This window comes from Leptidea sinapis, chromosome 10, assembly GCF_905404315.1.
Source record: "Leptidea sinapis chromosome 10, ilLepSina1.1, whole genome shotgun sequence".
NCBI lineage: Eukaryota > Metazoa > Arthropoda > Insecta > Lepidoptera > Pieridae > Leptidea > Leptidea sinapis.
The window spans coordinates 3,914,184-3,938,635 of NC_066274.1; the positions used below are offsets into that span (position 1 = coordinate 3,914,184).

General features: G+C 34.0%; 1 protein-coding gene across 1 annotated transcript in view; it reads left to right on the plus strand.

Annotated features, from left to right (window-relative positions):
• The first annotated feature begins 1,619 nt into the window (after nucleotides 1-1,619).
• LOC126966499 (protein cueball) overlaps nucleotides 1,620-24,452 on the plus strand; it is a 47,999-nt gene continuing 25,166 nt past the window's right edge. Inside the window, exon 1 of the mRNA XM_050810603.1 lies at nucleotides 1,620-1,825. Coding sequence (XP_050666560.1) covers nucleotides 1,762-1,825 — 64 coding nt within the window. The 5' untranslated portion in view covers nucleotides 1,620-1,761. The remainder of the gene's footprint in view (nucleotides 1,826-24,452) is intronic.

Consider the following 24,452-nt stretch of genomic DNA (forward strand, 5'->3'; position numbering starts at 1 on the left):
TGCATCCAATATTAAGTGACAGACTTTCTTCAAGCCTGTTTGTCACCTTATACCCTAAGTTGAGGTTACATGAAGAAATTTTTTTTAATTATTTCCGTATATTGATGAGACCCTATGGTGGTAAAATGTTGTCAAAAGAAAAAAAAATATTTAACTACCGCCTTTCTTTAGCACGAAGGTATGTCGAATGTACATTTGGCATAATGTGTAACAAGTGGCGTATCTTACACCGGCCAATAGACGTGAAGATAGATTTTGCTGTTGATATCGTCAAAGCTATTTGTGTTTTACATAACTTGGTAAGGATGAGAGATGGTATAAATCAGGATGATATGATCAATCCAGCGCCATTACCTAATGTGAATCCAACTAACAGTGGACGAGCAATCCATGAAGTAGATAATATTCGAACTAAATTCACAAATTATTTTGTTACTGAAGGTAAATTAGATTGGCAAGATAAAATGGTGTAATAGGTGATGATTTTATAAAACTTATTTTAAATAAATAAAACTAATTAAAAAACAACTTACCCAAATTTTTCTTTTTTTCTTCGGAATCATCATTTTTGCAAAAAATTAAAACTAGTTCTTCCCAAGACCTTCTTTTTAATATTTTATTTGAATAATCCTTAGAGTTAAGATTCCAAATCGCATCTCTTTTTTCGATTTCGTCGATAAGCAAATCGATAGGCACAATGTCATCTTCGGTACTCATTGCATCGATCTATGTGTCTTTCCGTCTCAAGGCGCGCGGATCAACTGAACAGGTCGATACAGGTTTGAAATACTTGGGCCGCGCGGCAGCGCGCGGTTCTAGATCTTGCGCGCGGGTCAGAGCGCGCCGCGCGTTGGCGTGCGGTACCGCGCGGTAATGTAGACGATAATTATCGTTTATATTGATCTTGTGCCGCGCGGTTCGTAGTTCCGCGCGGTACCGCGCGGCCATATGAACTTAGCCTAAATTACTTTCTATTATTTATTTCTACCTGTAAAGGTAGAACGAAAACATAAAAAAGTAGGTTTTACTTTAAAATATCTATGAAGTATAACCAATCTACCAAGGTAGGTACCTACTTCAGTAACCATTAATTAAATACCTACTTAATTAAATATATAACATGCATCGTATTTAGGGTAATTTAAAAAGACCTGAACAATTCGATAAACGTTCGGACTTTCTAGTTGTTCTCCTTTAAATTTAGTAGGAACCTATCTCGTAAAGATTAATTCTAAAAGTATGTCCGGATTAATCCGAACGAATGGTAGCCCTAATCGTACTGTACCTTTTGTACCTATATAGGTTATATTAGTAATAAGAGATAATGTTGACTTCAATTATTCGGCAGGATAATAATTTTATTTCACAAACTCAAAGGTAAAAAAATTATTTCGTATAATTAATTTATACCTACAAAATGTACATAGTTGAGCTTAAAAATGTTGATAGTAAGATAATTTATTATATTGTTGTGTGGACTGTGGAATTGGAATACAAGATCTCGTTGATAAAACCTACAGTGATTGTACAATGAAGATACGCGAATCGCCTTCAATGAATAAATAGTATTTAGCACCGTACGCCGTAGGTCGAGAACGAGAAGCGTTCGCGTTGCAATATTTCATTTAGTTTCGGCCAAGCACGCGCGACGTGCGGTTGTACGGGAGGTGCGCCCCCATTTGACGTGGGACTGATACTCGTACAAATAATTTGATGTATATGTGCATTTACCTTTGGTTTTTTCCAATTTCATGAATCAAAATGTGTGCTGTAAAGTGTATTATTGCTGCTTTCATACTGTCTTATAGTTTTGTTTTCTCTTGGGGTGAGTATCGATAAAAATCAGCTGATTCTTGACTTTTGAGCACGTGTTATTTTTTTCAGTTACGTAACTATTTATTAATTATGTTATATAAGTTTATAATGGAATATTACTGAAGATCATTTATTTGGCTAGGTATTTTTTATCAGAATCTGTTTATGCGAAAGTCAATAAGGCCGTAATTCGTTTGGCGCCACGACACCATTGCAAAGGAGCCGCTAGTCACGTAGACCACTTCGAGCGGCACGAATATAACCCGACCAGTTTTAGTGGTCGTTCAAAGTAAACAACCTGCTGTTCTAGACTAATACGTTTGTTATTTAGTTGCATTATATGCGTACATTTGACTAAAAAGACATGTTTTAATGTTGGCAATTTACGTTGGTAGTTGCGACTTGCGACTACTATTAACTCTCAAATATTATGGAATACCGTTTAGTATCTATTCTAATTTCTATTTCTAAATCTGTATGTAGTCTTGGTCGGTAATCGGTATGTTATTTTAATATGACTCTAGAACGGCTGGGCCGATCTTGATGAGAATATGTGATTGTGAAAATACAACTAATTTTATATGATTACCATAAGGAGCGGGCTAGATTATTGTTAAGTGTTCAGACTAAAACAGTACAAAATACAATTTAAAATATTGAGTGATAATATTATAATTAGGTACCTAAGTATATGAGTTTTTTGTTCGTTTCACGCGTTGAAAGTTAAAACTACACATCCAATAATTAGAAAATTTAGCACATTACGTTGTCAAAAGTACTCTAATATAGCCTATAGCTAGGGTACCTACATTTTATACGGATATTTTTAAGGGGACGCAAGGGAGATTGATACGAATTTTGATGCGGATGAAGTTGGGGTGTCATGCTAATAGAAAGTTCACAAATTGACAAGTTTCTCTCCGAGTTATAATTATGAGTTATGTTATAATAATTACACATTGAATATAAAACAATATACATTATATCAACCACCTTACTTAACAAAATATTTATTAAGTACCTACTTAAATTAATTTATAAATTGAATAACTATAACAGGTTTCTTTTTTTTTTATAATATTTATTTAAAATGCAATGTAGTTAAAGCTTACAATATAGTAACACACACTTCAACTTTAGGAAGCTTATCTGTGTGTCAAGCCGCTTAAAAATAAATTACATAATATTTAAAAAGAAAAGAACAATTATTTTCAATTACAGTTATTATAATAAAGATCAAACAAAGTAGTATAGAAATCAATGAAATGTAAATAAAAAATAATTAGGTATCAACTAAATGTTAGCAATTACAAATTAGTTGTCTACTTAGCTTACCGCTGATAAAATTACCTATATTAATGAAGGATTTTGTAAAAAGTACTTTTTAATGATGACTTATATTTATTTTTATTTATACCTATATATACTTTTTGAATCTCTATGGGAGTCTCGTTTAAGTAGGTATAGAGGAATGACGTAGGTAGTTGTTGACGTAATTGTTGTTTCGCTATTCTTTGTAGGAGTTTTGGTTGTTTTAATATTATAGTTTTAACACGGACGAGTAAAAAAATAAGGACTTCGTGTCACCTTACATAACAGTGAGGCACCAAAACAAGCCGGTAAACGTGTAAATACATAGCCCCACGCATACACGTACACTAATAAAAGCCGATCGACCGCCATTTTGAGATTTGCCATCGTCTGTGACAGATCAGTTTGCGTCGCAATACAATATTTTAAAAATGGCGTCGTGCGTTGTGAAAAAGTGTAAAAACTAATTAATAGAAGTATTAGTGGATGTATGATTATTTAAGGGAGAAAAAATTGTGTATCCCCCGTAACCGCACACAAACTAGCATAAAGGTCCTTGACTTGCTAATATCACGGCGCGGAGTCTTTCTTTTTTTACTAGTTCGTGAGTATTAAGTAGGTATTACACTGCGTACCACCTACCTAGTACCTACGTAGAGTGAGTAGGTATTTAAATACGGTATCGAATATAATAAACATGTAACCAATTAAGGTGTTTTCGAGTAGGCACCTACCTTTAGGGTTGTTTACTATATGTTTGGTTGTATTGCCGTCTATAATTATCTACTGTGATAAACTCTCAACTCTATCTTCAAATTTTATGACGACGCTCCGTTGAAGTTGGTAATAGTAATACGACTGGTAGTACTGGTGGTATATTACCATAATCATTTCAATGAATAAAAATATCTCTTTCGTAAGTCCGTTATGATTATCTCGTTATAATTAATGCGTTTTTACCTATTAGTATATTATATACCATGGGAGTAGTGATTACTCCCATGGTATAACATCATGGGCGTCGTGTTGGGACGTGGGTCGTGAACATACCGGAGAAATCTAGAGTAGAGATGAAACGGATAGTAGTTTGGCCGGATACCTGATACCGGATATTCGGCCAACCATGTGGCCGAATATCCGGCCGTCGGATATCCGGCGGATCTTAGCCGTTTGGAGATCTTATTGGAATATTTGAAAATGTCTTGTGAAGAGTCCTCAAGTAGCAATTCATCTTCAACACCAGCTTTATCTCGCAAAGCTCATGACACGTTTTGGGATTGCTTTGATGAGGTAGTAAATGAAAACAATACTGACCAGGTTCAACGTGAAGAAAGAAACGCGATAACCTGTGAGCTGGATTTTATCTCAAGTCAATGCGAATTGATCGTAATCGTGACCCTTATTCTTGGTGGGCAGCTAATGCCAAACAATACCCAAATTTAACAAAGTTTGCCAAAATCTATTTTTCAGCACATTGCAGCAGTGTGTACAGCGAAAGACTTTTTTCTGAAGCTGGCCTTATTTATGAAAAGAAGCGAAACCGCTTGCTACCTCTCAATGCAGAGAAAATAGTATTAATCCACCATAATTTGCCTTTAGTGCAGTATGAGTACTAATTAATTATTTTTTTTTCTATTACATTCATTTACTATGGTGTGATTAAAAATTTACAACTAAAACTAATTATATTTTTATACAGATTTTTTTAATTCGGCCTGATGCCTATCCGGCCGAATAGTAGGTAGTTATCCGGTATTCGGCCGGATAGTATTAAGGCCGCCGGATAGGCCGGATACCGGATATCCGTTTCATCTCTACTCTAGAGTTAATTATGTAGAGTCCAAAGGAAAGAGATTCTTGCTGTCCAAGATAGGCTTCCAGAGGTGAACTATACTCTTCACACCTTCTGCTTGGCAATAAAAATAAATGGGTTTAAGAATAAATAAATATTTATTATTATATAACAAATAAATATTTGTTTATTCTTAAATATTATTAATATTTTAAACATCTGTATTAAGAAACAGTCAAATCACTAAGCATAATATTATCTCCTAACGACATTTTCAAAATAAAACATTTAAACTTAGGCACGTGTAACATACACATAAAAATTCAATAAATTAAAAAAAATTGGACACGTGCGAGTCTGACTTTATGAATATTAAAATAAAAATCCATTTTGTATAAAAAATTATAGGTACATATTGAGAGGGTCGAAATATACGTTTTTTGCGGCATAAACGGCTCATCTCTTTTTTTTACCTTAACTTAGAAGTTTGATTTTTAAACCTGAATATATCGTTTTTATTTCAACTCGATACTTCCATGCGTTGCCGAGATAAAGGTCTTGACAGAGGGACTGAAAACAAAGTGTTTCGAAAGAGGTTCCGTATTTTCCTTTTGAGGCACGAAACCGTAAAATCCACAAGAGTTATTGAATACAATAGATAAGTGGATCAATTCACACACTGTAAAGAAGTAGAATAATATATTATATATAAATCAACTTTATTATTAACATTTAAAATAATTTAAGTTAATTAAGCTTTCTAGATAATAAAACGCTTGGTTTCGCCAGGGAATTTTGAGTGGACTGTATTTATTAAAGGGGTACTCAGTAGAACAGAACAGGGATCATTGGAATAAAAGGAATAGAAGGTACTCACTTTTTCTGCAAGACCCTTTATTTTGGGGGTTCTTCCATATTCGCCTGGCAAACCACAATATATATATTTCGCAGGACACTTAACGAAGAAATCACTACGATCTCACGGCGGCAAATAAACAGGAATACTTGGATTTTCTGGATTAATAATTAAATGTTCCGATGCTCAGGATTCCCGTGCGGTTACTTGACAGCATGTGTATGTGTGTTACTCCATACGTCCATAGATGTCGCCGCTCGCGGTTTATTCTTAACTTGTACCGGCTAAGCTTGCCAGGATAAAAGTGTTAGGGATTAAGGAAAGGGTTGTGTATTATTTGGACAACTGGCGTTACCAGGGCTATTGAAGTGGTTTATTCGAGGCACGAATCAGTCGTTATTCGGCCCTGTAGATAGATGAGTGGTTATTTGTATTTCATGATTGTTTAATATCATTACTTACGTGGATGTTACTTACGAATAACTCCCAGGAGTTTCGAAAAAACGCGTTTCCTATAAAATATGTGATACCTTATACCGAGACCGGAATTTTGACCTTAATAGTACCTATACCTAAATAGATACAAATATTTATATCAATATTTTGGTAAGCCCATAAATCTATATGTACAACAATTGTAATTAAATATAAAAGATAAGATCTCCCTAGCAAGGTTCTGATAAAATAATTTCCTACATTTCAAAATTGGCATTGACATTGGGTGCAATTTAAACAAAAAGATACGCTTTCCTATCCAATGACGTTCTACACACATAATATTACAAGGACATATCATTCGCAGACTGATAGCGGAACGGCAAATGTGTGCTTAGAGACAATGTAAGCACACTTTTCTCCTAAGTCGTTTGGCAACTGTCACTGAACAGTCAAAACCCGGTTCGGAGGGTTTTAAATTCAACGTACGTAACCTGAACTAATTAAATGTTTTACATTGCTTCTTATTGACCAAGAATATTTTAAACAACTGGAGTAAATGCGGCAATGTATAGATACAGCAGTCGAAGCTTATTATGAAGTCATTTCGGCTTTTTTATGCGACGTGATTTTGTACTTTTAAAACCCAAAGACGTGCGTGACTTTTACATGACTATTGTTTATAAACTAGCTGTTATCCGCGACTTTGTCCGCATTCACCAGTGCAACTGTATATTGGTGTTCTTATGCTGCCACATACAATCATATCATGTATCTCGCATCGATAAGGCAGCGTTTGTAAAAAACGTTTTTGTTCGACAGTTTTTCCTCGAACTTATTTTTGCAAATCCGACTACCACGAAAGTCTTTTAATTTTTCGGTATATATCTATTATATATACTAATATATACCTATAGATTACTAGCAGCCGTTGTTCTTTTTTAATAAAAAGAATGCGGGTTGAATTTCGTAAACTCTGTCCTCTAATCGGCGAGAAGAATATTTCTACCAAATTTCAAGTCTCTACACCTTATGGTTCCAGAGATATCGTGATGAGTCAATATATAGGTCTCTCTCTTTATCTCTTATATATATAACAAACAAATAATTATATTGGTAACAGAATATTATTATAAGATATAGATTAATTTGAAACTCCATGATATAATTAGTGAGTACGTCGCGTCAGCGGTGTCAGTCACCGTTTAATTTGTTTTAAAATTTATGCTATCGAAATGTAGTGTAAGTATGATATGAGAATTCAATTAAATTTGTATCTCATTGCAATTAGAATATCTTCAATAGCGCTATCTGGTACCATAGTTAAACGCCATACAATATGGGATGGCTGGTCTCTGCGTCAACTCGTGAATGGATGCTACTTGTGGTACCAGATCTGTGTTATAGTTAATAAATTATTGTATTTGTTGGATGCAATTACCAATTATGACAGTAATCACGACCATCATGTTCTCGAAGTATCCTTTCACAAACAATGACTTCAAGCTCTACAGGTTGATACCGATAATTAATATTTCTACAGTTTATTATTTATAACTTTTTATGAAATATTTGGTATTATTTAAACACGATTAATATATTGAATGCAGCACCATTGTAAAATACTCTATTGTTCGTTGAGTTTCTTGTATGTTCTTTTCACGACCTCCATTTCTTCCGATAGTAATATGGTAGATTCAGTAATTTAAAAGAAATATTTATAGTGACGATTCTAAAGCGCTAAATTTAAGCCTAATTGAATAGTGTTTATTTGACTTGGCTTTAAAAAAAATCTTTATTTTTATGAAAGAGGACAAAGAAGAAAACAAATGGGTCATCTAATCGTATGTGATCACCGCGGTCCATGCTCTAATGGACCACCAGATGTCGAACTTATTCAAAGCGTCGAAAAAACATAATTCTGAATTACAAAATATGTAACACATTTGTACGTGGCGGGCGAGGATCGAACCAAGGGACGTGGTGAGAGACAACTTTTCTACTCATTGCATTCTATTTACCTAGTCGTAGCTGAAGGTGGTAGAAATAATTAATATCGTAAGATCGGCCAAGTAGTTTAAGAGTAGAAAGATTGCGAATTAGGTGACTATGTGTAGGTACTTATTTCCTACATAGCATTTAAATACTGTTAATTGAATTAACGTAAGGATAACTTTTACAAAGTTTTAAATAATAGCAATTTACGGATTTATGAAACCACTATACTAGTGAAGCTTTTTTTCACAAAATAACATATTAATATCAACACAATACTGGAAATAAGATATAAAAATTTATATATGACATATATTATGCTTTATTTATTCATAAAGTAAAAATATAATGTAATAAAAAGCCGTGAGGACACCCTGACTTGAAAGCAGTACTACTTCGCGGCCAACTGACATGCAATAGACGGAAATAAATATTTTACTTAGCAAGCAGGTATTATTATGAATGTTTCAAGCTTTTTTCATTATTAAAATTTGTTAAAATTTGATTTAAGTACAAAATTTTTAAGATCGGAAAGATAACATTAAATTATCAGACACACAAATTTTAACAATAAAGTTTTTAATCTGAAAATATGGTGGACATCGTTTACTTTGATACTATTTTTATTATATTTACATAGACTAAATATTAATCTCCCGCCAAACAGTAGCGTACAAGTAATATTTATTTGTGTTTCCGTTAAATGAAGGGCGCCATATCTAGTGGCATTGTACTAGGTTACTGATACTGAACATCTTATGATGTGATAGTAGGCCACAGAGCAAGTATTATTTAAAATAATATTCAATGAACAATATTTACATAAATACTATTTTATGATATGTACATAGACTAAATTAATCTCCCGCCAAACAGTAGCGTACAAGTAATATTTATTTGTGTTTCCGTTAAATGAAGGGCGCCATAGCTAGTGACATTGTACTAGGTTACTGATACTGAACATCTTATGATGTGATAGTAGGCCACAGAGCAAGTATTATTTAAAATAATATTCAATGAACAATATTTACATAAATACTATTTTATGATATGTACATAGACTAAATTAATCTCCCGCCAAACAGTAGCGTACAAGTAATATTTATTTGTGTTTCCGTTAAATGAAGGGCGCCATAGCTAGTGACATTGTACTAGGTTACTGATACTGAACATCTTATGATGTGATAGTAGGACACAGAGCAAGTATTATTTAAAATAATATCCAATGAACAATATTTACATAAATACTATTTTATGATATGTACATAGCTGAAGTAATTCTTACCATTATGTCTCAAGGTGACTGCGGTGTTGCAGTCACAATGTCGCTTCGGACAAATCAAGAATCCTGAATGACACTGCATTATCAGGCAGGTTATACAAAGAAGATGTAAATACTACGTAATAAGAGGCGGATATGCCTTAACTAAAAATTGAAATTTAGTGTAGTATGAAACGTGCAGTGATTTGATATAACATGTTTGAAACAGCAGTAATTAGAGTAATACCTGTGGTAATACGATTGGCGACGAAGTATAATCCGGCTAAGTTTGAAAGCGAGGCAAGATATTTCTTGAAAACCGCGTGGTTGTGGAATGCCAGTCGTCAACGTGATGCGGATGGTATTTAGCATTTTGACGTTACGTCCGCTAACACATTCTCCCACTCTTTAGGGCTTGTAAATATGTGTGGTATATGCATCATCGGCTGTCATTTGAGACCTTTAAAAACTTACTTCTTCGATTAAACGTTGGTACGTAACACATTGGTACGTGGTAGGAATCGAACCGGCCGTTCTCATTTCTGTCTTACTTCAATAATAATTATTATTGTATTGTAATTACCGATAAACTTTTGCACTTTCTTAATTAAAATCTAATAAATATGGAAATTCCTTAGGATAATATAACTGTACGATTTTCCTGCTTTCCACGACCTTAGATTAAAATGATTTATACTGTCTTATAATTACTTCCTGCCAATATATTATAATTGCATTATGACATTAACATTACCTGTGGTTCCGTCCGCGCGAATTGCATTAGAATTGTAAAAACTAAGGACCGTATCCTACTTTTAACCGGTTTTTAATTTAACGGTTAAAATCGGCTTATATCGATGAATTCGTTCGGAGTGTAAACGTTAAAATAATTGTTTTAAAACCCTTTATAACCGGTTTGTTTCGCAATTGTTGCAACGAGACAAAAATATTACCGTTTGTCTCGTGCGGTGACGGGGAGTGTTGGTAAACAATTTATAATTAGATCACAATTTTAGTGACGTTATTTTACATAAATCTATGATTATCTAAATGTTATGAGTTATTAAAAGTGTTAGTTGCGCCAAGATTGGCCTTTAACCAATCCAACACGTGTTTCGCAGACCCGAGGCATCCTGAGGAGATGTTGACTCGTCGAACTCTGCAACGAATCAAGTTCTCTCTCTCGTTTCAAATTAAAAACGTACAAAGGAAATATTAGGCAAATATCATGAAAATTTAAAGTTGAAAAAATCGTTAAGGACCGGTTTACTCGACGAAAGCGTTTTAATGAACATAACGAAGAATTTCGATGATATACGTGAAAACAAAAGCGATGTTAGATATATATCTAAAAACTATTAAGTACTTACATCGCTTTTGTTGCTTCCGATATTGTATATGTATTTTAATATTAAAATACTTAAAAGTTAAGTTTTTTTTCGGTTTTCAAGGCTTGGTATATAATCCGTGATCAACCAATATGTTTGCCACTGCTTGATGACTGCAGAAAAAAAAGAGGCAAAACAAACTTTATCGCGGATTACGTAACGAGACTTTTGAAAAAAAAAAATGACAAGAGCGGCATGACGTTAACTGATGGTGCGTCTTGTCTATTACCTACTGCTTGACAGAAGATAAGCAGCTGCGCCGATTTTTAATAATCGCTCCAATTCGAATATCGAACCGAAACGGAAGAACTTTTTTTATGCCAATAAGGGACGAGACGAGCATGAAGTTCAAGTGATGGTAATTGATACGCCGTGCCCATTACAATAGGTATTTACATAAAATACATTTTTTAGGATTAAAACGTGTTTAATTGTAACTGTATTCTTTTTATAAGATATTTGCATAAACGTTACATTTTTAATACTTTATTTATTTAACTGGCCTTCGAACTGGGGTCTTCCGGATTCTTCTTTCCGGATCACCCGATGTGCCATCTGAGCTATTATAGTCTTGTATAATATAGTGGCGAAATTTACCTTTGTATTCTATCGTTATTGTAGCAGTTTCTCATTAAAACACGGATAAAACTACATTTTTTTTAATTGAAACCTAGTTAGATCGATTTACCGCCCCCGAAATCCCCTGTATACTAAATTTTATGACAATCGCTGGCGTCGAGATTCAGATTATATATTATATATAAGAATTGCTCGTTTAAAGGTATAAAATATTCTTTTGGTTTAAATAGAATCCACTGTAATTGATGAAGGTGTAAATTTTGATTTAAAACAGTGGCAATGAGTTTTTTGCTAAAGCTTCTTCTCATTAAAGTTCAACTCTCCCGAAGTGTTGGTAAAATCTTTGACATTCATAAGTATCATTTCGACCAAGTTGAATAAATGATTTTTATTTCTTACTTATCTCTAATGCAGATTTATTGAGATTTCAAATAGGAAACAAATTGAATAGTCGGATAGATACGCTTATACTGATCTGATAAGATTGCGTGACGAATCAATTCGAAAAATAATCAACACGGAGTACCTACCAAGGTGGAGACAGCTTACCTCTTTTCATAGAAAAGTGTCATGGATCTCACATTTACAACTTGTTACGCAGCGTCATTAAGGAAATATAGAAATGTGAATGCAGTTAATTAAATTGATTCAAAGTATTTCATGTCAGGCGCAGTTCTTCCGGTATTGAATCCTTACTTATAACTTTTATCGACGATTAATACCGACGACCGCTATAGCTCAATGTTTAGTGACTCTGCCTTCTGAGCTAGAGGTCCCGTGTTCGAATCCCGGTAGGTGAAATCATTTATATGATGAATATGATAAGATATATATATCGTTGTCTTGCACCTATAGTACAGGCTTTGCCTAAGTTAGGCAAAGGGCAAGATAATTTGTGTAAGAGAGAGTCAGTATTATTATTATTATTATAAATGTGAATGTAAGTTTGTTTGTAACGCTTTCACGTCTAAACTTCTAAAAAGATTTTGATGAAATTGAGTACAGAGGTAGACTTGAACTTGGAAGAGGTTTGGAAAGTTTGAAATAGGGGTGGAAGTTTGTATGAAAGTACATCATTATCAAAGATGACGCCATAAAACTTTGTATTAGACACTTGATAAGAAATAAATAAATATTTGTTCTAGCGTTTTTCTAGCGGGTTGAAATTGGGGAAGAAAGTTCGTATGAAAGTCCGAACAAAGACACGCTTTCAGACCTAGTCTTTCAGACTAGCCTAGGAATTCGATGTTAGATAATATTTGGTACAAAAATAGAACGCTTAAAAGTTTCAGGATTACTTTAAGAAAATAATGATTTTCCCATAGGAAACTATGAACTGTGCTCACGAATACCAAACACGCAAACTGTTTTATCAAATGATGGAATAACAAAATAAAGTGTTTATAAAATAATATAGTTCTATAAAATAATAAATAAAAAAAAATGCGTTTAGATGTGGGTTCTCTCTGCATCTTCTACCGCATATATCACGGGGAGTGCTCAGAATTGTTCTGGGTTACGAGCAGCTGAAACCCACCACACATACTTCGTCAAAAAGCGAATTTACAACCGCGCGATTTTGCGAGGATTTTCTTGCCTCAGACTGGCTGTCTGTCTTTGTCAATTACCGGCAGTTTTCCAAGTTCTACCAAGACATGTCTTGGCCCCTAGTACATAGGTACCTAACACTGAAAATGTTTAGAAAACGCCTTAATGTAGAAAGTTGCCAATACTTTTATTGTTTGTCGAAGTAATCTCCGTTCCTCTCTACACATCGTCGCATTCGATGGAACCACTGAGAAAAGCAGTGGGCGCATTCTTCCCTAGCGGTCTCTTCTATGGCATTTTCGTACGCTTTCACCGCATCTTCAGGGCTCGTAAAGCGAATACCTCCAATTTTATCTTTAGTTCTTGGAAATAAATAAAAGTCGCAAGGCGCCAGGTCAGGACTGTATGGCGGATGACTCATTATCTCGATATTCAACAGTCCGTTTTGCGGAGTGCGCTGAAGCATTGTCGTGGTGAAGGAGGATCCTGCTTCGAGGGCGCTGCTGTCGAATTTTTTCCAGGACAACAGGCAAACAACGATTGACATACCAGTCTGCAGTAACTGTCCTTCCATCTTCTAGCACAGCTGTCGCGAAATTACCTTTCCGACCAAAGAATGAGGCAATCATCTTTTTTCCTTGACTTCTTCCTTTCTTTACCTTAGTTGGCCGATCCTCGAAAGGAAACACCTACTGAGCCGATTGTCTTTTGGTTTCGAGTTCGTAGCAATATATCCAGCTTTCATCACCTGTGACGATGTCAAATACAGTTTTTCTAATTTTAACGGCAGTGATCATCGCTAAGATTGGACCAAGTGTTTTTTTTTCTTATAATACCTGAAACAAATATAGAAGCTGTTAGACTATGAAGAACGTACTTTTTTTTCTGGGCTGGTTAAAATGTTAATGCGACGTCTAAAATAGTCCACAAAAATAAGGACTACCTATAATTAAAGTAAATGATGACTCGATCGTATGAAATTAAGTATAGTCAAACAAACAAACAAAAATATTTTATTTCGTAGGTAAATTGAACTTGAAATATATGTCATTTTTTCATACCTTTGCTTTCCTTTGATTTCCTTAGAGAAGAACGAGCAAGAAACTCTAAGGTTGCTCTTTTCAGAACAGAATAATACCATTCTTATTTTCAATTTAATTTTACAAATCATTTCAATTACAATATATGCAAAGTGACGCAACAAAATACACAAAAGTCAGTTACTTTAAAGTCGTTTAATGCCTTAAACGAGTAAGTCAAAAAAATGTACTTCAATTAATAAGTGTAATTAATAGTGACGAAATAATTCTAGAATCGTCTACTAATTGATAAAACTGGGATGTTGATTGGTCAACGTAACCTTTACTATGTATTGTTGATCGATTATTATAGTATTTAGAACACGGTCAACGGAATACATTTAACATTGTTGAAGCGTTTAGAAGCACTTTTTTACTCAAGCACGCTTTTTCGGTCTAGGTCACAAATAGTATTTGTTTTGATGTTTGAGCGCGTTTGCATAGAAATAACTTTGTTAGTAACAAAAGTACACGCAAAACTTTAAATTTACAATATTTTTTTTACTACAATCGGCCTATAAACATAACTGAGAATAATCCAAGAATATGTAAAATTTTATATCGCGGAAAACACTGTCAAAACGATGATAATTCTGAAGTTTCTCGAATGTCAAGCAGCATTGCAAATAAACGCGGGAAACGTTATACGTCCGAATAAACCGAATAGTAAGCAAAATGTCTATTTGTAAATTTTTTGGAAGACCGTAATGAATAAAAACAATTGTGGATGGAACAGAATAATATAAAAATCGCGATACAAAAATAGGGGTTGATCGTAGAGGGATCGGAAAAACAAAAAAATTTCGTCAAAAAAAAAATTTTAGGGTGGACCGCCCTTCACATTTAGGGGGATGAAAAAGAGATGTTGTCCGATTCTCAGACATACCCAATATGCATACAAAATTTCTGAGAATCGGCCAAGACGTTTCGGAGGAGTTTAACTACAAACACCGCAACACGAGAATTTTATATATTAGAAGTAGTATCCAAATGTTGTGAGTTATCTAGTGTTTTTTAATTTTTAAATTATTTTTTAATCCAAGATGGCCGCCGGACAAAATATTCGCTCTATAAATTTGTTTAGTCGCTCTACTTTAAAGTAATTTTTGTAAAAGATTACCGCAACGCAACTTGACACCAGTTAAGATTGTCTTTAGTCACTAAATAATTTCTGTGTCAGTGAAATTCGATGTTTTAAATCGTCATGGAAATAGGAGACTTCAATTGAAGCCGTGTTTGTTTAGTGCGGGCTCGTGCGAGTCACGTACGCCATCATACTCATAGAGTTTTGGAGAAACGGAGAAGGATCGAAAATTTTTGACGATGTGCTGAAATTAATTCTTTAAGATGGGGAATCTCTGAGGATGTCTAAACCTGTACATTCCCTTGTATATATTTTCCATAAAGGAAATTTTTTAATTTCTCTATGTACAGCGTTTTCAGATTAGTTGGTGGGGCAAAAGCATAAAAATTACAAAATTCAATATTATACATATATCAATGCAGTGCCGCTCAAGATTATTGAAAAACCCAAAAACTCTGAGAGGCACTACAACTGCGCGCGTCACCTTGAGACATAAGATGTCAAGTCTCATTTGCCCAGTAATTTCACTAGCTACGGCTCCCTTCAGACCGAAACACAGTAATGCTTACACATTAAAAAAAAATAACGTATGTATTTTTACAAAGTATTGCGTATCTATTTTTCTAGGTTTGGATACATAAGGAAATAATAATAATAATTCTTTTATTTTAGGCCAATTACTTCCCATAGTTAACATTAATTCTTTATTCTAATTAAAAGTAAACTTAAAAACTAGAAAACCATCACTGTATAAGGGTGTGGTGTCCAAAAAATAAAAATATAAAAATTCATAATATTAATTACAAGTCCAATTTATTTTTTGTTATTCTCCATGTTAACAGATATCCATCGTTTATATATAGGGCTCCTGATATCGTCAGATATAGCCGTTTTATTTTTTGAGCTGCGCAATCGACTCCAAAATGTCGCGATTCTCGTTGTTATTACAGCGAAGAAGTCAGGGACCCCACCCTAGACGAACATACCTGATGCGCTGCAGCATCTCGGAAGATTCATAAGGGCCCTGTATGTATCATTATACTGGACTCTTATTCTTCTAAATGCTTTGTGTGTATAGGTACCCTTGTATTTCATGTGTCTCCATTTAGTTGAATAGTCTGTGGTATACAATTCAATCGCGCCACTTGGACATAATGTTATGTTGTGAACGTAGCAACATAAGCACGCGACTTTATAAACACCAGTTAGATTTGGAAAAGCTTTCTTTAATCGATACTTAGAAAGTCTTTGGGGAAAAAAATTAAACTTTGCAAGGCTTTATCTTAATGATTTTTTTAACCGACTTCAAAAGGAGGAGGTTCTCAATTCGATCGGTACATATATGTATACCGAGTACGCTGAAATGTATAATCCGACTTACATGATTCATCTCTAGTTTCCAAGCTAAATGTAATAGCGGAATAGCTTCGTCTAGTACAAAACAACCCAAGCGGGTAGGCACCGACTTAAACCCTATCAATAGGTAGTATTTTATTAATATTAAAGGTTTGCATAAGAGGTGTAATAATTTAAATCTTTATTGAGTTCTTTTATACTTTTCAGTTTTTTTTTCTATATTAAATGACGATTAGAAACACTTCTCAAAATATTTTTACAAGCTAAAGCCAATTTTTAATTACAAAGATATGGCTCAATATTAAGAGTTAGTAACTACTAACCTTACACATAAGCATTAATTAATAATCTATACGTTCTGAATTTCTAATTTCATGTAAATGTTTTAATTGTAAAGCGAGATGGTTTAGTTTTAATCCACCATACATTATTTTCTTATATCTCAAAGGGTTTTCGATGAAAACTTCCAGACTACTTATTTTTTTCCAACACCTCTAACAAATATCGTTAACGTATACAAAATGTAAACAAAAACTTAAGAAATGATATACTAAAACCTTCCTCGAGAACTACGCTATGTATTGGTGAAAACGTCATGAAAATCAGTGCAGTAGTTTTTGAGTTTATCGCGAATAGACAGACAGACGCGGTGGAGGAGTTTTAGAGTAATTTGGAGAACGTGAATTCATCCGTTCTCTCGCAACAATCTCAAAATAGCTCTTTTCAATTCCAGTAATTTGCCAACGAAAACATCCACCGTTTCAAAAATAGTGTTGTATGATTTGGACACACAGGATATGGTGGAGAATTGTTTAAGGTTGGTTCTGGCTAGTATATTATTAACTCTATGACTAAAACAAAATTAGAGTTAAACGTGAAAAATAGTTGCGAAATGCCAGTAAAGATTTATAGCAACAGGCGAAAAATATCGCTGGGCCGTTAAAATACATTATAATATCTAAACACCAATAATTTGAACAAAGCATACAAGTCACTCGAAAGGCTAGCTCAGTTGGAAGAGCACTCGCACGGAACGCGAGAGATCGCGCGTTCGAGTCCCACATCGCTTATGAAATTTTGTTTTCAAATTTTTTTTGTGTATTAATCCTAGAAGTGTGGGTTATCACTTTAAAAATATAACAAATTACGATAACAATAACTTACGATAGGAATGCGAATAAATAAATTGTTTTATCAAGATTACGGTAACTTGTATTAAGATAAAATTGACGTGAATTTTTTGATTACAACTTGTCACGTTTATAACGATGATATTTTAGTATTATAAGAGGTAGATATGTCACTAGCGCGCCGAAAATGAATCGGCTAAATGGAGACAATTGGTCCCTTTGGTCGTAGTCGCTCTCTCGATACGAAAACGGTACGCACGCGTTTGTTGTTGACAGAATTTCTTACAATTTGATATAGGTATAACATTAAAATGCCGTCTTGCGTTATGGGAAGATGTACTAATTACGAAAGTAAAAAAAAATCAGAGAATTACATAGTTAAGGAATCCTGAATCATAAAATTTTATTTGATTTCATTATTTCTCTAACAAAATGAATAATATACGTCGCCATGACAACGAGACTCGAGTCTCGAGGGCGGACATAGATTAACGTACAGAAACGGCAAAATATTGATGCTGTCTGTTGCGGGATGATCGAGGTAGTATTTTAGGAAATGATGTAAAAAAGGCGTTGTTGCACTGAATGTAATACGAAATGTAATAATGTTTAATAAACAAGTGCGTATATAGGTAGCTGAACTATCAAACTACAAACACAAGTTTTAGGATAGGCAGCGGCGTACACAGTGAGTGCAGAAACTGCTTACGTAGGAGTTTTCTCAGTAACACTGTCCCTTTCGGTATATCCCTTGCTAATTGTAGAGGAATCAATGGATCATTTTCTTCTTTTCCATTATCTTATTATAATAAACCCTCAACAAAAAGACATTCATAAAAAATATAAGATACAAAAAATAATAATTGTAAACTTAAAACTTTTTGGAATCCGTCGTTGGTAGAATTGTAAAAATACATTCCTTACTGTACATTTCGGTTTTGTTTTGTTATATCTATATCTTTTTCATTATTTTATGTACAAATAATTGATATCATCAAAGTGGCTATATATAATATTAAATTAATTTATGACACTTTATTTACCTAATTTAATGAAGTTTTACTACTTTATAACTTTTACTAGATAAACTCATAAACGAATCGTTGTTAGGCATAAATCATGGTGTACGGTTAAAAACCATATCGATGAATTGTTCTATATTTTTCTGTTCAAATACGAAGCAATTATCAAATTAGATTTATCTCTTTTTTGCTTGCGATAACTGCATTTGCTATCCTTCTTTGACGTGTGATCATAATGTAGTGTGCTATTGCAATGTTATATTATTCATGTGTACGTTAGTGTATCATTTACAAACACCGAATGTTGTCTAAGTAACCTATCTATACTTTTTAATATCATTGGTTTACAATAATCGCAGTGGCCAAATGGATAGGATTAAACTAAAAAGGGTATATATAAGCGTATCAAAGAAACGTGTGATAAGAAATAACGAAAACAGAAATAATTAAAAATCATGTTCATGACAAAATAAGCAATACCTAATATAATGTTTATAGAAATTCTGTGTTTTGTAACGTTGTTTTCATTATATTAAGTGCCTACTCCGCGGCCGCTAATTGTATGAAAATGTAATGAAATGCCATTCACTGAATTATTTGTATTGCGAACATATAGATATTTCTTAGTCAAAAAATATAAGTAATCACAAACATATTATCATACTTAAACTTTCTTTGAAACACGCTGCATCTTTTGGTACAAGTATTATTCCGATCGGTTCAGTAGTTTAAGCAACAGCAAAGGAAAAAACCGGCCATACATATATTAGTACAATATAGATTGTTGATATAGACTCTGACGTCACAAAATGGCGCGTTTGAATAGCCGAAATATATTGTCCGAAAGGAATAATTATTTTTTAGTCAATTAAGAATGTTTTTATCATTAATTTGATGTATTTGATAACTCTTAGGATGTACAAAATCATATTAAAGTATTTTTATCAATCATGCATATATACCCTATAAATATTTTTTATGCCTAATATTTTACTATGCCTTATAGGCCGTTGAAGATGAAAATATTCACAAAATATGTCTCAATACATGAGAACACTACCATATGATGATATGATATAAATAACTATATTACGAAGTATGTACTGTACCATAGACCATAGTGTCATCTCTCTATCTCTTCTATCATACAGATAAGATAGTAAATAAAACACTCGATTATCTCAATAAACAAGTCATAACTTTATCAAGGCCTAATCCGATTAAATTTTATATAAATAAGTGTACTAACCTATATTGTAAAATTTACTGTCGCTAATAAATGTTTAATATTTTAATTGGAAAATTCGCGATACGTGGCTGCACTTAATAGATGTTTTAATTGTGAATTATAAATATTATGTAAAAAAATCTTTGTTAGGTGTGGGGTTCGACTGCATGCTCCCTCTCGGGAACCAGAGCTTAAATCTGCCCCTTTAGACTGCTCGGCAAGCCTCACTTGAATGTTTCTCTCTGACTTTCACCCCTACTGCGCGGCCGGCTGTAAGGCGACATGCGATAGATGGAAGAAGTATATACATGTGTTGGGAGTTGTACTTCTTTGACTAAAGAAAAACTTTAAAGTAGAAAAAATTATGAAACACTTTATTTTATACAGAAAAAAAAAAGAAAAAAAAAATTCAATCACTCAGTTTTAGTATTAAATTTAACAAACAAGTTTTTGAAAATTTATTGAATAAGGCGTTACTTTGCGGAAATCCATAATATATACACGAGGCATCCTCAGGACGTGTAGAGGCGAAACACGTGTCGAATTGTTTTAAAAGCAAATATTGGCGGAATTAACACTAAAGAAAACTTAAATCATTTGTATAAACAAGTTTTTAATAAAAGTGTATAACGTAAGCAAATAAAAAAAACTACCTTAAAGTTTGAAAAAATTATAAAATGATTGAGGAAACACATTTTATTAAAATCACACACATACATGTAAACTGACGTATCTATGTAATAATATGTATTTAGATATAAAACACGCATTCGTAAATATTTGAATAACCAATTTTAATACGTACTTTGGAGATAAACACTCCATAATAGTATCTGCATAATAGTTAACATGATGATAATTTAAGAGATATTTAAACCAACGCGTGCGCAACGTAATAGTTTAAAAGACATATTTTAGGATGCATTTTCAAAATGCGCTCGCATCTTTAGGCCCGGTATCCACCATTGCGGAGAGGGGAGACGAGAGGAGATAATTTTTTTTATGATTTTTTTTTACGAGTATAAAAATACGGGACGAGATGAGCAGTCACCTAACAATTACGATAGTACCTTGAGACATAAGATGTTAAGTTTCATTTGCCCAGTAATTTCAGATTTCAGACCGAAACACATAAATTTTACACATTACTGCCTCACGGCAGAAAAAGGCGCCGTTGTGGTACCCATAATCTGGCCGGCATCATGTGCAAAAGAGCCTCCCGCTGGTAAGATAAGCCGCGTAGCTGTCAGGCTATTTCCACCGAAGCGGAGAGGAGATGTGAGCTAAATTTTTATCTAGAACTAGCTGACCCGACAGACGTTACTTTATAATAAATAAAATAATGTTTTTATATGAATTTGTCAATAATATATCATAACATCAAAAATTACTTCGTAAAATATGCACCCTGCTGTCGTAATGAAATTGTTTCACGGCAGAACTGTCAAACCGTGTGTCAATAAATTCTGTCATAGAATTTATGTATGGACACATCGAAGGAAAAACAAATTTGTTGTTCTCGAGTTTTAGCGAGACTAACGAACAGCAATTAATTTTTATATATATAGATGATTACCATGGCTCCAACTGTAAAAATTAGGTGATTTTTTTTCGCAATGTGTGTTAAAGATAGAATTGTAAAGTAAAAATGAATTTTCTTCTCAAATTCTGTAGATATATAATTATTTTTTGTTAAAATAAAAGCTTTATATAAACCGTTAAAATGGTTTCAATTAATTATTTTAGCGATTTCTTGGGATAGCGGCCTTAAAAGCCACTCATATCTTTTTTCATAAATTGAGGAGATGTAAATAATGTTTCACTTTGAAACAAAATAATAGTGATTAATCGACTTCAAAATCTCAAAAGTATAAAATAACTTAAAAGAGATTTAATTTAATACACCTCTTATGCAAATCTTTATACCTTTAATATTAATAAAATACTTTTATTTTTATGTGCTTCTTATTGATAGGTTTGAAGTCGGTGCCAACTGCCAAGCCCAATGTAATATGCATATAATGCAGGTACCTACACTCGCCACGCGTGACTTTGAGCTGGATATCTTCGTCTGGAACCAAACAACCCAAGCGGGCACGCACAGATTTAGACCCTATGAATAGGTAGCTCATACAAATAATAGTATTTTATAAATTTTAAAGGTATAAGAGGTGTATTAAATAAATCTCCATTAAGTCGGTTCCTTTAAACGTAGTTTTTTTTTTAATTTATCTAATCATCTCGCGAGCTTCTTCGATGCGAGATAGCTTGGCCGATGCTATGGCTGGCCGACGGTACACGCGTTTAATGTCTTATACTGAGAAATCGTCCCTATATATTTTATTAGAGTGCTGCCCGTAAGACTCCGCTGTCCGTTCGTCGGTGTATCTATCCGTCTGTCACCAGGCCGTACCTCAAGAATCGTGATTGTTAGACAGTTGAAATTTTCACAGATGATGTATTTGTGGTTTTTTACTGCTTAATATTCTTGTATGTACAGATCTTAATGTAAGCAGTATCCACGTGATCATTAATATGTACTTCCGGCTATACAGTATATGATTACAATAAAATATACGTTTAAGTTTCAAAATGTCACATGTTTCGTTTTACTTCCGTACTTCGGCGCCAATCGTTATATATATTTTAGCAATAAAATAATGGGTGTGGATGATAACGAGATATGTATGGCATGTACTTCACATAAAAAGGAACCCGCAAAATTGTTTTTATAAGAGGAGGCAAGCTGCAATAGGCTCATGTGATGGGAAGAGACCATCGTTGACTGAGTTGACTGTCTTTGAAGTAAATATGAAGCAAACTCTTTTTTTATGACAATAAGGGACGAGACGAGCAGGGCATTCAGTTGATGGTAATTGATACGCCCTGCCCAAAACAATGCAGTGCCGCTCAGGATTCTTGAAAACGCCAAAATTTCTGAGCGCCACTACAGCTGCGCTCGTCACCTTGAGACATAAGATGTTAAGTAAACCCAGTAATGCTTACACATAACTGCTTCACGGCAGAAATAGGCGCCGTTGTGGTACCCACAATCTAGCCGGCATCCTGTGCAAAGGAGCCTCTTATTTGGCGGACCTACTGTTATAATTCAAATACAATTTTGAGAGTTTTTCCAAAACATTGCCTCTTATATTTCTCCATGCGCCTATTATTTGCCGGAACAAACAAAGTACATTTACTTACTTCAATATTAAAAGAGGCTAATTGACCAAAGATCAAAAGTCTGAGTTTACTAATTATTGACTGTGAAATAGGTTTATAATTAGAAAGTGTTGAGGCACCCGCCCATGGAAGAGAGGTGTTGCCGGACCTTAAATGAATTCCCATAACAATTTATTATTATTGCCATTAAGTTCATTGTTACATTCGTATGAGTGGGTCAAGGAATTTGCTGCAGCGTGAGTGTACAGAGGATATAAGAGGTCCTAAATGAGTTGCTGTTTTTTTTTATGAAAATAAGGGACGAGACGAACAGGACGTCAGCTGATGGTAATTGATGCGCCCTGCCCATTTCAATGCAGTGCCGCTCAGGATTCTTGAAAAAAACCCAAATATTCTGAGCGCCCTTCAGACCGAAACACAGTAATGCTTACACATTACTGCTTAATGGCAGAAATAGGCATCCTGTGCAAAGGAGCCTCCCACTGGTGGGCTGGTGGACACCATCCTCTCAGCTCACCGGCTGTCTTCGGAAGTGACAGCTTCTAAGGCCATCAGGTAATACAAGAGTAATACGTGTGTACACTTTTACAAATCATCAATTTTACTGTGGAAAATTAGATTATGAGGCGTGCACTTTTGGATTTTCCAAACTATTTAATATAACAGATATGAAGTAATTTATTTGTAAATATATTATATATAAGTATACCAGTGGGACGCTCCTTTGCACCGGATGCTAGCTAGATTATGGGTACCACATTACTGGCAAATGAGACTTGACAACTTATGTCTCAAGGTGACGAGCGCAGTTGTAGTGCCGCTCAGAATTTTTGGGTTTTTCAATAATCCTGAGCGGCACTCCATTGTAATGGGTATGGCGTATCAATTACCATCAGCTGATCGTCCTGCTCGTCTCGTCCCTTATTTTCATAAAAAAAATGGTGTCGATTTCGTTAATTTATCCAATATGTCAGCCAATCAATTACCGATATGATTTACCAATATGAGCCCATGCTACACAAATCAAGTGTATCACGTAGGCCTAATGTCATAATGGGTGTTCTTATCATTGAGCTAGTCTGTTATCGCGCATCGATTTTATCATACTTGTTTTCGCGAATTACTTTATTTAAATTATGTAATAAGTTTTTTAAGAGCGCTAAAGATATAAGTGGGTGAATCACACTTTAAATTACAAATGGCGTGTAACCGGTACATTTATACGTCTATAAAGACTTTTATGTTATTAGCTTTGAAAACGTCGAATAAAATTGAGTTTAAAGTTAACCCCTATCTTAAACATTTCACGTACACTAATACAAAGTGTTATACAAATCGCGAGTGTAAGACGCAGCTTGTCACGCACACTAAAGTATTAAACCTGGCCTGT